The 17,163-nt window shown below is 39.5% G+C and overlaps 1 protein-coding gene across 7 annotated transcripts in view; it reads right to left on the reverse strand.

Moving 5' to 3' along the window:
* Window positions 1–278: 278 nt before the first annotated feature.
* The window catches only part of ALG9 (ALG9 alpha-1,2-mannosyltransferase), a 105,164-nt gene continuing 88,279 nt past the window's right edge, over window positions 279–17,163 (reverse strand). For 4 of the 7 annotated variants that reach the window (XM_045482765.1, XM_045482762.1, XM_045482768.1 and 1 more), the window contains 2 exons: window positions 3,914–4,032; window positions 279–3,628 (listed from right to left, as the gene is read on the reverse strand). In XM_045482765.1, coding sequence (XP_045338721.1) covers window positions 3,424–3,628; window positions 3,914–4,032 — 324 coding nt within the window. In that variant the 3' untranslated portion in view covers window positions 279–3,423. Of the gene's footprint in view, window positions 4,033–17,163 lie in introns of all 7 variants that reach the window. The other 3 variants (XM_045482767.1, XM_045482763.1, XM_045482766.1) reach the window with 2 other exon arrangements.

Raw genomic sequence — 17,163 nt, forward strand, 5'->3', positions numbered from 1 at the left:
TGACTTTGACTCAGGTCATTATCTCACAAGTTCATGGGTTTGAGACCCACATTGGGCTCTGTGCTGACAGCTCAGAGCTTGGAACCTGCTTTAGATTTGGTGTCTCCCTCTCTGCCCCTCCCCTGCTCACGCTGTCTCAGTGTCTCAAAAATAAATAAACGTTAAAAAAAAAAATTTTTTTTAAAGAGTAGGGGAGATGCAAGGAGTTGAGTTTCAACCTCCACCAAAGATTTAAAAGCTAGAAGCAAACGAGAAGATACCAGCCTAAGAAAGGAAAATCAAATTGCCAAGATTTATTTAACTTTTTCTTTTACAGAAAACACACGTACGTGATATAAATAGTGACACGTGGAATAAAGTACAGGGATCAGGAAGACAAATGAACTGGACAAGACTCTTGCATCAACACTGTACTGCTTCCTGATTTCGTGTGCAGCATGAATTACATGGTAATGTATGTACTGGACAAATTAAAGGCAACATTCATTTAGATTTACCAAAACACCAGAGGGCATCTGAAATCTCATCTTTCTGTTGCAAAAGAATAAAGCTGAGCATACGTCCATCTATCCACTTACTCAAGGCATTTAATGTAGTAACATAAGAATGAATTAACACATGAGCTTTAATAGGCTGTGGAGGCAAAGTTTAAATTGTGTCTCTTTTCCCTCTTCGGAAAAAAATAACCAAATTAAAGCAGAGGTGCCTGACACTGGCTAGAAGACAGCATAATCACAGTGAATTCTTATTTCAAATCCCACGAAATGCAAAAACACAATAAACGATTGCCACTAGTGTTTTGACCCAACAGTCACTCCAGATGTAATAATGCTACAAAACCACATGAGTTTTTAAGGTTCTTTCCCAGAACTCCAAACCAGCAAAAATGTCCCAAGTAAATGGTTGAGATCAAGAACCACCCTGATTTAAAACAATGTTTCTAAACTTGAATTCAATAATAAAGAGTATGGGCTCCCATTTTCTGTGATTATCCCAAGAGATTAAAATGACTAGTCTTCTGTTTTATCAGATGACAGCCCTCAGGTGCCAGGTACACTTTGATAATAGATGCCTAGCACACTGTCTGGTTCAGTAATGGGACTCAGTGTCGTAAGATCTGGGGTTCAAATAAGGCTGCTTAAGATCAAGAGGTCGGGGGAGCGCCTGGCTGGCTCAGTGGGAAGACCATGTGACTCTTGGTGCTGGGGCTGGGAGTTCGAGACCCACATACAGATTACTAAAAAATAAATAAATAAAATTTAGAGATCAGAAAGCCCTGAAACGGTCAAGTACACCTAACTCCCTCATTAGCTCCATAATCAAAGTTTATTACGAATAATAAACAAAGTCCTCCGTATTTCTCAATACACAACAATCTGTGAAAAGACAAGTACCTCAGATACTTTCTCCTTAAAGTGAGCAGAGCAGTTAGCTCATGCTAAACACAGATCCTCTGGAGGAGAAATACTTGTCTGACCAGGTGTTTTGAAACTCTTTTTCCCAGGCAAAGCTGGCTTCCCTATATTGCTGAGATGGAGACTTTTCAAAAATGTGTTTATATAACATTACATGAAAAATACTCATTTTCAAAATGAACAACATTCGTTTTTACATCCCTTACCCACAGCATTTGGCACAGTGTTCCACAATGTATTGTGCTCTCACTAAAGATGCACCTAGAACAGAGGAAACCAAAACCAGGTTTTAAAAGGGATAGGAGCAGATATGCCCAAGGAATCCCTTGATCAATCATGACCTTTTTTTGTGCTCTATTACAGTAAGTCCTCACTCAGAAGGATTTTTTTTTTTTTTAAACATGCAAGGTGAGAAAAGAGACCATCATTGTATCACTTTGATTAGGAAAAAAGCTACTCACCATGGACCTCCATTATGGGACTCTTATTTTCCTGCAAAAAGTAGAAGGCTTTAGCCACTGTGAAAGACAGCACATGGTTACTGCAGGTGTGGCAAGACATTTCACGGCAAATGCTCTACCCTGTAGTCAGACCACATGTGCCAATACTTGCCTTGGAAAGCAGTAACCAAGTATGGAGAATTAAATACCAGAAATCTTTAAAGCAGCAAGTGGAACCCCAATTTATCTTCACTCTCCACTTACTGTTCTGTACTGTCTAGACCTATTTCCTCTCCAGCGCTTCAACCTCAGTCTGGAAATTCCATGAGAGGGATCCCGACGAGGAGGAGACTTTTTGTATGTTGACTAGCCATTTCTTTCCCTATGACTTCCTTTCTCTTCTCTTGGGATCAGTTCCTGTTGAAAAGCCCTTCTCTTTGAAGAATGAAAGATGAAAGCTCTGAAAAACCTCTTCATCCTCTCTGCAGATTACTAGACATAATTACCTTTACAGAAATAAGGCACCTATAATATGACCCCAGATTGATTATGTAGAAACGAAACTGATAGGAGATTCTGTGTGGCTGCAAAAGAGCAGGACTTCCAAACATGAGCACAACTTTCCAGACACAGGCTGGGCCGCATCACGGGGCACTGCTGTGATGGTCTAACCCACAGGCAGAATGGAGGCTCTGAAGAACTCAAAGAAACACAGATAAAATTCTTCCTTAAAATAGAAAGTTACATTATCAGTCAGGTCTCTAGCCAACACCATCGCTCTGTCTTCCAATGTCTTCGGAGTCAAGAGAGGAAGTATGGAAGAGCTTTAGGTAAGAAGTTCAGGAACCCACGTTCTAGTCCCAGCTCTGTTACTTACTGTGGCCTTGGGCAAGCCACTTGCCCTTCCCCACCACCCCCCAAAGCCTGTTTCATCATCTATAAAATGGGGACCAAACCACTTGTCTTGTCTGCCTCACACTGTGACCGTGAGGACCAAACGAGATCATGTGAAAGTACTTTGTAAACAGTGAAATACTGTATGTAAAGTAACAGTATATACTCATTACACTTTAATTAAATCCTTATCATTGCCTATTTGACTAGAAGTGCCCCATGCAGAATGTGCTTTGCAATAGATAGACTCAAAAATACGTGCTGTAAATACACAGTGGCCTTTTCCACTAGGGTTCTTTAAAAAAAGTGGGGGGGCAGGAATTCATCAACAGCCTCAAAATACATTACTTAAAAATGTGAGGTCATCCAAACCTACCTACCAAGTGATCGAATTAATTTTCCCCAAATATGTCCTATACAGTTATGGTCTACTCTGCTGATGCTTTTATACAGAAAAGTCTGGAATTCAAGAAACAGCATGCGAAAACTTAACACAGTTTGTTGTATAGGAAATAAACTGAGAATAAGAGGCATCCTACATAATGAAATTAGATTACAGTTCCTCAAATGGTTGCCTTTTTCCTGAGATATCTCCAGGACAGGGTCCTCGTCCTGTGAAGTGCTTTAGAGAAGCTTAGTCCTGCACAAGGTGAAAAGGACATGTAGGTTGGCAATTAGGCTGTGCTCATTTTCAGCACTAGGACTTGAGTAAGGTCTGCAAAGAGCTGCCAAACAGCTTTGGTGGAGAAGCCTGTGTGGCCCAAAAGAGGCTTGCTAGTTCTCAGATGCCAGGCCAGAGTATGGAGAGAGAGTTTAATGCAGCCATCCAGTTCAGGGATTTTCAATTCTTCCTGTAAGGTGGCTCTGCTCTTCTCCGGTCTAGTAAATATCGAACAGAAGAAAAACAGTAAGCTGTAGAGCAACATACCTACAGACGTTAAGGCCTTTTTCTGCCTAGCTGCAAAAAGTTCACATGCAGAACAGAGACACAGCAAGACATGAATGGGAATTACTTTGACCAGCCCAAAGCACCCAGATTCTAGAATCCTGTGTCAGACAGCCTTTATTACAAACGTTACAAATGATGATGTGGAGGGCGTCCTGTCAGTGCAATCACTAGTTAACAGGATGGTCGTCCTTTGGGGTCACAGGCGTGTTGCTGACCTCCACTTTTCTTCCTGATTTGCTTTGCTTTCCGGGGTTTGAGGATGGTGTAGTTTGCATACGCTGTATACTGATCTGACAGGAAGGGGACATAGAATGCCCGCAGCAACTTTGAAGATCTGAAAAACAAGAAAGAAGAAAAAAGAATTCTATCGTTTGAGAGAATTTACTAGCAGTGTTGAAAACGACGAACAGAAGTTAACTAAACATGGCGGTGAGGATCATATGCTGTGTATGTAGCAAAGAAAAACCTGTCCTTTAACTACTAGATCATGAAAACAGACTTAATCAAGACCAAGTACCTTGTTACCAACACCGAAAAGACAGTGCCCCTAATAAGCCACAGAATATCCTTCAGAACAGCCCGAGGCCTTCCCTTTGCAGAGAATACGCCATAGAAAAGCTCCAGGTCAATCAAAGGACTGCTATTACTGGAATAAATTCTTAATACCCAAATGGTTTCTGCCTTCCGCCAAATGCCCAAATGATTCTGACTCCAGTTCTAAGTTTCCCTAGAGAGAGAAAGAAAACTACGTGCTGGGCTTCCTGTGCACAGTGTGCCGGCAATGCCTGAGTCAGAGAGGGAGTGTCCCCACAAGCTCGTGTCCCCGGCAGGCTGGAATATGCCCACTTGTGACTAAAACATACAAACAGCTCCAAACCTGAATTTCTCACGAGCTTCTGAAGAATGTGAAAAATGCCTCACATCACTGAGCACTCACTATTGGACAAGCACTGGAAAAAGTGCTCACACTTCTTGAGATATTTAATCCACCCAATTACCCCAGGAAGAAACTGATATTATCCCTACTTTATAGTGGGCAGCTGAGGCTCAGGCAGACGGATTCGCTCAGGGTCACACCATAAGTGATGGAGCCCTCACTCAGACCCAGATCTGATTACGGATTGTGCACTTTTAACCTGCACCAGGGCATACCCCACATCCCAGAAACGGGCGGACCAAATTCATCACTTCCTAGAAAATGTGGCAGTGGTAGTTTCAAATTCTATATGAAGTCTTACTTCTTGACTATGCTTCTGGAGTCTGAAAATCAAAAGTTGGCCCAGTTACCGCCACCCTAAATGAGGCAGCTGAAGAGTGCTCCGCTGGCAGTCCTCTTCCAGACTCTAAACTTGTAAATGTCATGTCAACGTGGCATTTGTACTGGCAGCCTGCCCCTGGGTTTGGCAGACTCCCGCAGTGCCTGCACACAATGATATCGTGCTTGGCATACACACCTCGTAGATTCTCCCCAAATGGGACGCTGGCAGTGCTCGGTGCTCAACAGAGACGTGCTTGACTTCAACAGCTAACAGTTCGAGGGCTTTGATAGAAAAGAGGCTTAGAAGAGAGACACCCGAGATAAAGCGGGCCTGCTAACAGAACGAACAGGAGGGGGTGGCACCCACCTCTGTCAGAAAGCAGCTAGTTTATTCTTTCTGCCCATGCTGCACAGATAGGGGGAAGGTCAGAACAGAAAGCCATAAGCCAAAGCAAACTCCTGTGAGCTTAAGTGTAGTAAAGACACGCTAAGACTAATTAAGTGTCATTTCCGTTCCAGTGGACTCTGCAATAAGAGCTCTGTGAGCACAGTCCACGTGTATTTCCGGCCAGCTCAGTCCTTCAGGCTCCAGGAGAACATTAGGGCTGCTGGGCCCACTTGGAGTTTTTCACTTTCTTTTCTGAACAATTCCTTACTACGTGGGAAGGCTGTTATTTCATGATTTTGTTTTAGAGTCTTCCTAAGAACAAAGAGAAATTATACTTATTTTTAAAAATAGAATAAAACTAATTCTATCTTGTAATTACATATGGGTCCACTGCAACCTTTGATAAATTTAAGCTGTATTATAGGATCTTGGTAGGGGTTTTTTTTTCCCCTCTATCTCATGTTATTTGCAACTTTTTTTTTTAAACGAGTAAGACAAAGGAAAATGATGAAATCACCAAAAAGGATGATACAAAAATAATCACTATTGCATCATCCTGCAATTTTCTCACTGCATTACCCAAATTATTGTATCATCTTTCAATGGGATAGAAAGACCTGAGACGCCATCTTGGTAGTCTGCTTTTAGCTTTCATTGAACACAGATGAGAATTGAGAATTTTAAAATTTTCTGTCCATAAGGCCAATAAGAAGACGACAGACAGAGGGAGACATGTCACAATCATTAGACAAATCAGAAGATGGACACAAAGAGACAAAGGGCAGCAGCACCTGAAATGCTATTGTGGATGGGGACACTGACCCTAAGTAAAACTTGAGCCTCTTGAGTCTTCAGATGACAACATACTATACAGTATCTAAGGAGGAATCTTCTCAAACTCAAGAACTGATGAGTGAGCAATAGATCTCTCAGAACAAAAAGAAAACAAGGGACTCTCATTCACTTAGTCATTCCACAGGAAGGACTTACTCATTCAAAATTTTGCAACGAGGGGCGCCTGGGTGGCGCAGTCGGTTAAGCGTCCGACTTCAGCCAGGTCACGATCTCGCGGTCCGTGAGTTCGAGCCCCGCGTCGGGCTCTGGGCTGATGGCTCAGAGCCTGGAGCCTGTTTCCGATTCTGTGTCTCCCTCTCTCTCTGCCCCTCCCCCGTTCATGCTCTGTCTCTCTCTGTCCCAAAAATAAATAAACGTCGAAAAAAAAAAAAAATTAAAAAAAAAAAAAAATTTTGCAACGAAAACCTGCTGGACCATCCTGTTATGCTAAAAGGGTGCAGGATGAGATTCTTTCATCTTTTGTGCCGGGGTCCAAATTTTACTTGATACAGTTCATAAATGGACAAATGCCGAAGACAGGTTAGTATACAAAGGTGACTGGGAAGGTATAGATGAGAAATAAATGTGCAAACTCAATAGATCACTTGACGTTTAATAAATTCAAGAATGAAAATGTCTGAATTACGGAGCCAAGAAGATAGCGATACTCTCTATAACAAAATTATGAGCCATTAAAGATTTAAAAAATTCTAGTGTTACATTTTGATGATGCAAGAGTGAGAAGAACCAGGAGTACTAAATTAGAACCCACTGGAGGTCGATTTAAAGTCGGGAACCAGTATTTACAAGATGGATATATTCCAGGTTCACGCATGACAAATGCTTTCAGAGACATCCATTTCAGGTGTGTATCTATCTGGGTACATCTATTCCAAACGAGAAGAACCTGGAACCAAGTGTCAGAGTCGCTACGTTTAAATTATTAAGATTTTAAATGAATAGTTTATCTATCCTCTTACTCTTATTTACATAAACTATTTATAAAATAAACTAAAAAATGTAAAAAATGAAAAGTGCCTACTGAGCCAAGACAATACACGGTGATGGAGTATTTTTCTTGGTGTGCTGATAGGTCATGCCCAGAAATTCTAAAAGAGATCTTGGGCCATAAGTGGGACATCACCAAAAACACTGACTGCCCTGAAATAGAAGAAGGGCCACTATACATGACTGTTGAATGCAAAAGGCATTGAGAAAAGGTAAAAAGATAAAGGAGATTGGGACAAAATGTTTGTAATACATCCGAGAGGATTAGTAGCTAGAGTATGTAAAGTATTCCTGCAGTCAAGGATAAATGACTCCGTGAGGAAAAATGACCAAGAATATGAACAAAAAAAAGAAACATAAATGGCTAACTATATATAGAAAGTAATATTCAATTTTACCGGTAATGAGGGAAATGTAAATTTAGGCACAATTTTTCAATAATCAGGTTTGCATGAATCAAAAAGTCTAGTAGCATCAAACAATCAAACACTGGTGAGAATTTAGGAAATAGATACTGTCAAAGTGAAACATGCAAAGCCACTTGGAAAGGCAATTTTAACAATATTAAAACAAAAGACTATGCAGTCCCTATGAAAAGGGTTTTATCTTATACTTTATGCCATACTGCTTTTTTAACAACCTACTTTGTTTTCCATTTGTTACAACAGAAAATTTACAACACGTACAGCAGTAGGCAAAACACACTATATATAATAGTTTTTAAAAAAAACCAGTAGACGGATTTTTAAAATAAATATCAAATCCTTAAACAACAAAAACAACAAAAAAAATCCTATATGCTTACTATGTGTAGGGCTTTGGGTACTGTCCCTGAGCACACCACAGTTTCTGTTCTCAGACAGCTAGTGATCTACGTGGAAGAAACAATATAAATGATACGTAACCATGGCACAGCATTTCCTAAATTAAAAAAAGGTGATACCAAAGTTCAAAGTGGTAACAGACACAGTGAGAAGAGAGGACAAACACTGAGGATTGCATGGGTATGGAAGACACATTTACTCTATCTTAATTCATTTCACCCATCCAGCATTTCCAAGATATGCTAAACAGAAAGGCAACTTGCCCTTTCATAACCAAATCTACAGCCCTTTTAGGTTAAATGCTCTGTCCACTCAGCACCAGCCAGAAAATGGCTTGAATAAAATCCAAACTCTTTCTCATGGTCTACAAAAGCCCAGGAGATCTAGCCCTCACTTACCTGCCCCAACTCACCTTGCACATTTCCCTCCTCACCCGCTATACTCCCACCATGCCAGCCACCTCTCCGTCTCTCCCTACCCTATAGCCTTCACATGTGTTCCCTCCTCTCCCTGGAACACTCTTCCCCCCTCTTCTCATGATTAAGTCCAACTCAATTTTCATTCCTCATATTAGAGGCAACCTTTGAGAGGTTTCTTTTAAATATATATTTATTGAGGCGCGTGGGTGGCGCAGTCGGTTAAGCGTCCGACTTCAGCCAGGTCACGATTTCGCGGTCCGTGAGTTCGAGCCCCGCGTCAGGCTCTGGGCTGATGGCTCAGAGCCTGGAGCCTGTTTCCGATTCTGTGTCTCCCTCTCTCTCTGCCCCTCCCCCGTTCATGCTCTCTCTCTGTCCCAAAAATAAATAAAAACGTTGAAAAAAAAATTAAAAAAAAAAATATATATATATGTATAAATATTTATACATATATATTTATGTATTTAAATAATATATATACATATATATGTATAAATATATTTATTTAATATATTTAATATATTTAAATATAAATATATTTATTTAATATATTTATAATATATTTAATATATTTATAATATATTTAAATAGAAATATATTTATTTAATATATTTAATATATTTAAATATATGTATTTAAATAATATATATACATATATATGTATAAATATATTTATACATATATATATATTTTTTTTTTTAATTTACATCAAGTTACTTAGCATACAGGGCAATAATAATTTCAGGAGTAGAATCCAGTCTTTCACACCTTATGTATAACACAAAGTGCTCATCCCAACCAGTGTCCTCCTTAATGCTCCTTGCCCATTTAGCCCATCTCCCAAACCCACAATCCATCCAGCAATCCTCAGTTTGTTCTCTGTATTTAAGAGTTCTTAGGTTTTGTCGCCTCCATGTTTTTATACTATTTTTGCCTCCCTCCCTTTCTCTTCATCTGTTTTCTATCTTAAATTCCACAGGAGTGAAGTCATATTTGTCTAACTTCACTTAGCATAACACACTCTAGTTCCATCCACGTTGTTGCAAATGGAAAGATTTCATTCTATTTGATTGATGACTAATACTCCATTGTATATTTATATACACAACATCTTCTTTATCCATTGAATCTGTTAATAGACTTTTGGGCTCTTTCCATACTTTGGCTATTGTCAATAGCTCTACTATAAACACTGGGGTGCGTGGCCCCTTTGAAACAGCACACCTGTACCCTGTGGATAAATACCTAGTAGTGCAATTGCTGGGTCACATGGTAGTTCTATTTTTATTTTTTTGAGAAATCTCCATACTGCTTTTACAGAGTGGCCACACCAGTTTGCATTCCCACCGGCAAAGCAAAAGGGTGCCTCTTTCTCCGCATCCTCGCCAACATCTGTCATTGCCTGAGTTGTTAATTTTAGCCATTATGACTGGTGTGAGGTGGTATCTCATTGTGGTTTTTGATCTGTATTTCTATGATGAGTGATGTTTACCCTTTTTTCATGTGTCTGTTAGCCATCTGGATGTCTTCTTTAGAAAAGTGTCTATTCATGTCTTTTGCCCATTTCTTCACTGGATTACTTGTTTTTTTGGGTGTTGAGTTTGAGAAGTTCTTTCTGTCATTTTCAAATATCTTCTTCCATTCCATTGGTTGCCTTTTAGTTTTGCTGATTGGTTCCTTCGCCATGCAAAAGTTGATCATCTTGATGAGGTCCCAATAGTTCATTTTTGCTTTTGTTTCCCTTGCCTCTGGAGACATGTTGAGTAAGAAGTTGCTGCGGCCAAGGTCAAAGAGGTTTGTGCCTGCTTCCACCTCTAGAATTTTGATGGCTTCCTGTCTTACATTTAGGTCTTTCATCCATTTTGAGTTTTTGTGTATGGTGTAAGAAAGTTGTCCAGGTTCATTCTTCTGAATGTCGTTGTCCAGTTTTCCCAACACCATTTGCTGAAGAGACTGTCTTCATTCCATTGCATATTATTTCCTTTGTCAAACATTACTTGGCCACACATTTACAGGTCCATTTAAGAGTTCTCTATTCTGGTCCGTTGATGTAAGTCTGTTTTTATGCCAAAACCATACTATCTTGATGACTACAGCTTTGTAGTACATCTTGAGGTCTGGAATTGTGATGCCTCCAACTTTGGTTTCCTTTTTCAGGATTGCTTTGGCTATCTGGGGTCTTTTCTGGTTCCACACAAATTTTAGGATTGTTTGTTCTAGCTCTCTGAAGAATGCTGGTGTTATTTTGATAGGGATTGCATTGAATATGTAGAAAGCTTTGGGTAGTATCAACATTTTAACAATATTTGTTCTTTCAATCCATGAGCATGGAATGTTTTTCCATTGTGTGTGTGTGTTCTTCAACTTCTTTCATAAGCTTTCTATAGTTTTCAGTGTATAGGTTTTTCACCTCTTTGGTTAGGGTCATTCGTAGGTATTCATGGTTTTTGTCACAAATGTAAATGGGATCAATTCCTTGATTTGTTTTTCTGCTGCTTCATTACCGGTGTGTAGACATGTAACCGATTTCTGTGCATTGTTTTTATGTCCTGTGACCTTGCTGAATTCATGGATCAGTTCTAGAGGTTTTTTGGTGGAATCTTTTGGGGTTTCCATATAGAATATCATGTCACCTGTGAAAAGTGAAAGTTTGACTTCCTCCTTGCCAATTTGGATACTTTTTATTTCTTTGTAATGTCTGATTGCTGAGGCTAGGACTTCCAATACTGTGCTGAGTAACGGTGTCAAGAGTGGACATCCCTGTCGTGTTCCTGACCTTAGGGGGAAAGCTCTCCATTTTTCCCCCATTGAGGATGTTATTAGCGGCAGGTCTTTTTTATCTGGCTTTTATGATCTTGAGGTATGATCCTTCTATCCCTCCTTTCTTGCGGATTTTTGTCAAGAAATGATGCTGTATTTTGTCAAATGCTTTCTCTACATCTATTGAGAGGATCATGTGGTTCTTGTCCTTTCTTTTATTAAAATTTTTTTAACGTTTATTCATTTTTGAGACAGAGAGAGACAGAGCATGAATGGGGCAAGGTCAGCGAGAGAGGGAGACACACCATCTGAAAGAGGCTCCAGGCTCTGAGCTGTCAGCACAGAGCCTGACGTGGGGCTCGAACCCACGGACCGCGAGATCATGACCTTAGCTGAAGTCGCATGCCCAACCGACTGAGCCACCCAGGCGCCCCGTCCTTTCTTTTATTAATGTGATGTATCACATTGATTGATTTGCCGATATTGAACCAGCCCTGCATTCCAGGTGTAAATCCCACTTAATCATGGTGAATAATTCTTTTAATGCATTGTTAAATCCAGTTGGCTAGTATCTCGTTGAGAATTTTTACATCCATGTTCATCAGGAAAAATGGGTCTATAGCTCTCCTTTCTAGTGGGGTCTTTGTCTGGTTTTGGAATCAAGGTAATGCTGGTCTCCTAGACAGAGTCTGAAAGTTTTCCTTCCATTTCTATTTTTTGGAACAGCTTCAAAAGAACAGGAGTTAACTCTTGTTTAAATGTTTGGTACAACTCCCCTGGAAACCCATCTGGCCCTGGACTCTGGTTTTTTGGGGGAGATTTTTTTTTTATTACTAATTCAATTTCTTTATTGGTTATGGGTCTGTTCAAATTCTCAACTTCTTCCTGGTTCAGTTTTGTAGTGTATGTTTCTAGGGATTTGTCCATTTCTTCCACATTTCCCAAATTATTGGCATATAATTGCTCATAATATTCTCTTATTATTGTATTTCTGCTGTGTTGGTTGTGCTCTCTCCTCTATTATTTTATTTATTTGGGTCCTTTTTCTTTTTGATCAAACTGGCTAGGGGGTTATCAATTTTGTTAGTTCTTTCCAAGAACTGGCTCCTGGTTTCACTGATCTGTTCTTTTTTCCCCCCCAAAGCATTGATTTTTGCCATAATCTTTATTATTGCCAGTCTTCTACTGGTTTAGGGATTTATTTGCTCTTCTTTCTCCAGCTCTTTAAGGTGTAGACCTTTCTTCCTTCTTAAGAAAAACCTGTACAGCTATATACTTCCCTCTTATGACTGCCTTTGCTGGATCCCAGAGGTTTTGGGCTGTTGTGTTACTTTCATTGCCTTCCATGTACTTTTTAATTTCCTTTTTAATTTCTTGGTTAACCCATTTTCTTCAGTAGGATTTTTTAACCTCTAAGTATTTGTTGTCTTTCCAAATGTTTTCTTGTGGTTGATTTCGAGTTTCATAACAGTGTGGTCTGAAAATATGCCCGGTATGATCCTGATCTTTTTGAATTTGTTGAAAGCTGATTTGACCCAGTATGTGATCTATTCTGGAGGATGTTCCATGTGAACTTGAAAAGAATATGTATTCTGTTGCTTTAGGATAAAATATTCTCAATATAACTGTTAAGTCCATCTGGTCCAGTGTGTCATTGAAAGCCACTGTTTCCTTGAATTTCTGTTTAGATGATCTGTCCATTGCTCTAAGTGAGGTGTTAAAGTCCCGTACTATTATGGTATTATTATCATTGAGTTTATGTTTGTGATTGATTTATATATTTGGGTCTTCCACGTTGGGAGCATAAGTGTTTACAACTGTTAGATCTTCTTGGTGGGTAGACCTCTTAATTATGATATAATGTCCTTCATCTCTTTTAACAGTCTTTATTTTAAAATCTAGTCTGATATCAGTATGGCTACTCTGGCTTTCTTTTGGTGACCATTAGCACAATAGATGGTTCTCCATTCCCTTACTTTCAATCTGAACATGACTCTAGGTCTAAAATGGGTCTCTTCTAAAGAGCAAATAGATCTTGTTTTCTTAACCATTCTGTTAACCTATGTCTTTTGATTGAAGCATTGAGACCATTGACATTTAGAGTGAGTACCAAAAGATCTGAATTTATTGCCATTGTGTTGCCTGTAAAGCTGGAATTTCTGGTGGTGTTCTCTGGTCCTTTCTAGTCTTTGTTGCTTTTAATCTTTTTTTGTTTTGTCTCATCTTTTCTCCTCTCAGAGAATCCCCTTAAAATTTCTTGCAGGGCCGGTTTAGTCATCACAAATTCCAGTACTTTTTGTTTGTCTAGGAAACTATTTCTCCTTCTATTTTGAATGACAGCCTTGTTGGATAAAGAATTCTTGGCTGCATATTTTTCCAATTTAGCACGTTGAATATATCCTACCACTCCTTTCAGGCCTGCCAAGTTTCTGTGGATAGGTCTCCCGTGAACCTGATCTGTCTTCCCATACAGGTTAAGGACTTTTTTCCCTTGTTGCGTAATTCTTTGTGTATTTTGTGAATTTGACTAAGATATGCCTTGTTGATTATTGGTTTTTGTTGAATTTAATGGGAGCTCTCTGTGCTTCTTGGATTTTGATGTCTGTGTCTTTCCTCAGGTTAGGAAAGTTTTCTGCTATGATTTGCTCACATAAAAAACCTTCTACCACTTTTTCTCCCCATTTTCTGGAACTCAAATGATTCGGATGTTATTCCTTTTTAGTGAGTCACTGAGTTAATTCTTGTATCGTGCTCTTTTACCTTAGTTCCCCTTTTTTTCAGCTTCATTATTCTCCATAACTTTGTCTTTTTTTTTTTTTTATTATATGAAATTTATTGTCAAGTTGGTTTCCATACAACACCCAGTGCTCATCCCAAAAGGTGCCCTCCTCAATACCCATCACCCACCCTCTCCTCCCTCCCACCCCCCATCAACCCTCAGTTTGTTCTCAGTTTTTAACAGTCTCCCATGCTTTGGCTCTCTCCCACTCTAACCTTTTTTTTTTTTTTTTCTTTTTTCCTCCCCCTCCCCCATGGGTTCCTGCCAAGTTTCTCAGGATCCACATAAGAGTGAAACCATATGGTATCTGTCTTTCTCTGTACGGCTTATTTCACTTAGCATCACACTCTCCAGTTCCATCCACGTTGCTACAAAAGGCCATATTTCATTTTTTCTCATTGCCACATAGTATTCCATTGTGTATATAAACCACAATTTCTTTATCCATTCATCAGGTGATGGACATTTAGGCTCTTTCCATAATTTGGCTATTGTTGAGAGTGCTGCTATGAACATTGGGGTACAAGTGCCCCTATGCATCAGTACTCCTGTATCCCTTGGATAAATTCCTAGCAGTGCTATTGCTGAGTCATAGGGTAGGTCTATTTTTAATTTTCTGAGGAACCTCCACACTGCTTTCCAGAGCGGCTGCACCAATTTGCATTCCCACCAACAGTGTAAGAGGGTTCCCGTTTCTCCACATCCTCTCCAGCATCTATAGTCTCCTGATTTGTTCATTTTGGCCACTCTGACTGGCGTGAGGTGATACCTGAGTGTGGTTTTGATTTGTATTTCCCTGATAAGGAGCGACGCTGAACATCTTTTCATGTGCCTGTCGGCCATCCAGATGTCTTCTTTAGAGAAGTGTCTATTCATGTTTTCTGCCCATTTCTTCACTGGGTTGTTTTTCGGGTGTGGAGTTTGGTGAGCTCTTTATAGATTCTGGATACTAGCCCTTTGTCCGATATGTCATTTGCAAATATCTTTTCCCATTCCGTTGGTTGCCTTTTAGTTTTGTTGGTTGTTTCCTTTGCTGTGCAGAAGCTTTTTATCTTCATAAGGTCCCAGTAATTCACTTTTGCTTTGAATTCCCTTGCCTTTGGGGATGTGTCGAGTAAGAGATTGCTACGGCTGAGGTCAGAGAGGTCTTTTCCTGCTTTCTCCTCTAAGGTTTTGATGGTTTCCTGTCTCACATTCAGGTCCTTTATCCATTTTGAGTTTATTTTTGTGAATGGTGTCAGAAAGTGGTCTAGTTTCAACCTTCTGCATGTTGCTGTCCAGTTCTCCCAGCACCATTTGTTAAAGAGGCTGTCTTTTTTCCATTGGGTGTTCTTTCCTGCTTTGTCAAAGATGAGTTGGCCATATGTTTGTGGGTCTAGTTCTGGGGTTTCTATTCTATTCCATTGGTCTATGTGTCTGTTTTTGTGCCAATACCATGCTGTCTTGATGATGACAGCTTTGTAGTAGAGGCTAAAGTCTGGGATTGTGATGCCTCCTGCTTTGGTCTTCTTCTTCAAAATTCCTTTGGCTATTCGGGGCCTTTTGTGGTTCCATATGAATTTTAGGATTGCTTGTTCTAGTTTCGAGAAGAATGCTGGTGCAATTTTGATTGGGATTGCATTGAATGTGTAGATAGCTTTGGGTAGTATTGACATTTTGACAATATTTATTTTTCCAATCCATGAGCAGGGAATGTCTTTCCATTTCTTTAAATCTTCTTCAATTGCCTTCATAAGCTTTCTATAGTTTTCAGCATACAGATCCTTTACATCTTTGGTTAGATTTATTCCTAGGTATTTTATGCTTCTTGGGGCAATTGTGAATGGGATCAGTTTCTTTATTTGTCTTTCTGTTGCTTCATTGTTAGTGTATAAGAATGCAACTGATTTCTGTACATTGATTTTGTATCCTGCAACTTTGCTGAATTCATGTATCAATTCTAGCAGACTTTTGGTGGAGTCTATCGGATTTTCCATGTATAATATCATGTCATCTGCAAAAAGCGAAAGCTTGATTTCATCTTTGCCAATTTTGATGCCTTTGATTTCCTTTTGTTGTCTGATTGCTGATGCTAGAACTTCCAGCACTATGTTAAACAACAGCGGTGAGAGTGGGCATCCCTGTCGTGTTCCTGATCTCAGGGAAAAAGCTCTCAGTTTTTCCCCGTTGAGGATGATGTTAGCTGTGGGCTTTTCATAAATGGCTTTTATGATCTTTAAGTATGTTCCTTCTATCCCGACTTTCTCAAGGGTTTTTATTAAGAAAGGGTGCTGGATTTTGTCAAAGGCCTTTTCTGCATCGATTGACAGGATCATATGGTTCTTCTCTTTTTTTTTGTTAATGTGATGTATCACGTTGATTGATTTGCGAATGTTGAACCAGCCCTGCATCCCAGGAATGAATCCCACTTGATCATGATGAATAATTCTTTTTATATGCCGTTGAATTCGATTTGCTAGTATCTTATTGAGAATTTTTGCATCCATATTCATCAGGGATATTGGCCGGTAGTTCTCTTTTTTTACTGGGTCTCTGTCTGGTTTAGGGATCAAAGTAATACTGGCTTCATAGAATGAGTCTGGAAGTTTTCCTTCCCTTTCTATTTCTTGGAATAGCTTGAGAAGGATAGGTATTATCTCTGCTTTAAACGTCTGGTAGAACTCCCCTGGGAAGCCATCTGGTCCTGGACTCTTATTTGTTGGAAGATTTTTGATAACCGATTCAATTTCTTCACTGGTTATGGGTCTGTTCAAGCTTTCTATTTCCTCCTGATTGAGTTTTGGAAGAGTGTGGGTGTTCAGGAATTTGTCCATTTCTTCCAAGTTGTCCAATTTGTTGGCATATAATTTTTCATAGTACTCCCTGATAATTGTTTGTATCTCTGAGGGATTGGTTGTAATAATTCCATTTTCATTCATGATTTCATCTATTTGGGTCATCTCCCTTTTCTTTTTGAGAAGCCTGGCTAGAGGTTTGTCAATTTTGTTTATTTTTTCAAAAAACCAACTCTTGGTTTCGTTGATCTGCTCTACAGTTTTTTTAGACTCTATATTATTGTTTATTTCTGCTCTGATCTTTATTATTTCTCTTCTTCTGCTGGGTTTGGGGTGTCTTTGCTGCTCTGCTTCTATTTCCTTTAGGTGTGCTGTTAGATTTTGTATTTGGGATTTTTCTTGTTTCTTGAGATAGGCCTGGATT

This window comes from Leopardus geoffroyi, chromosome D1 (genome assembly GCF_018350155.1).
Source record: "Leopardus geoffroyi isolate Oge1 chromosome D1, O.geoffroyi_Oge1_pat1.0, whole genome shotgun sequence".
Lineage (NCBI taxonomy): Eukaryota > Metazoa > Chordata > Mammalia > Carnivora > Felidae > Leopardus > Leopardus geoffroyi.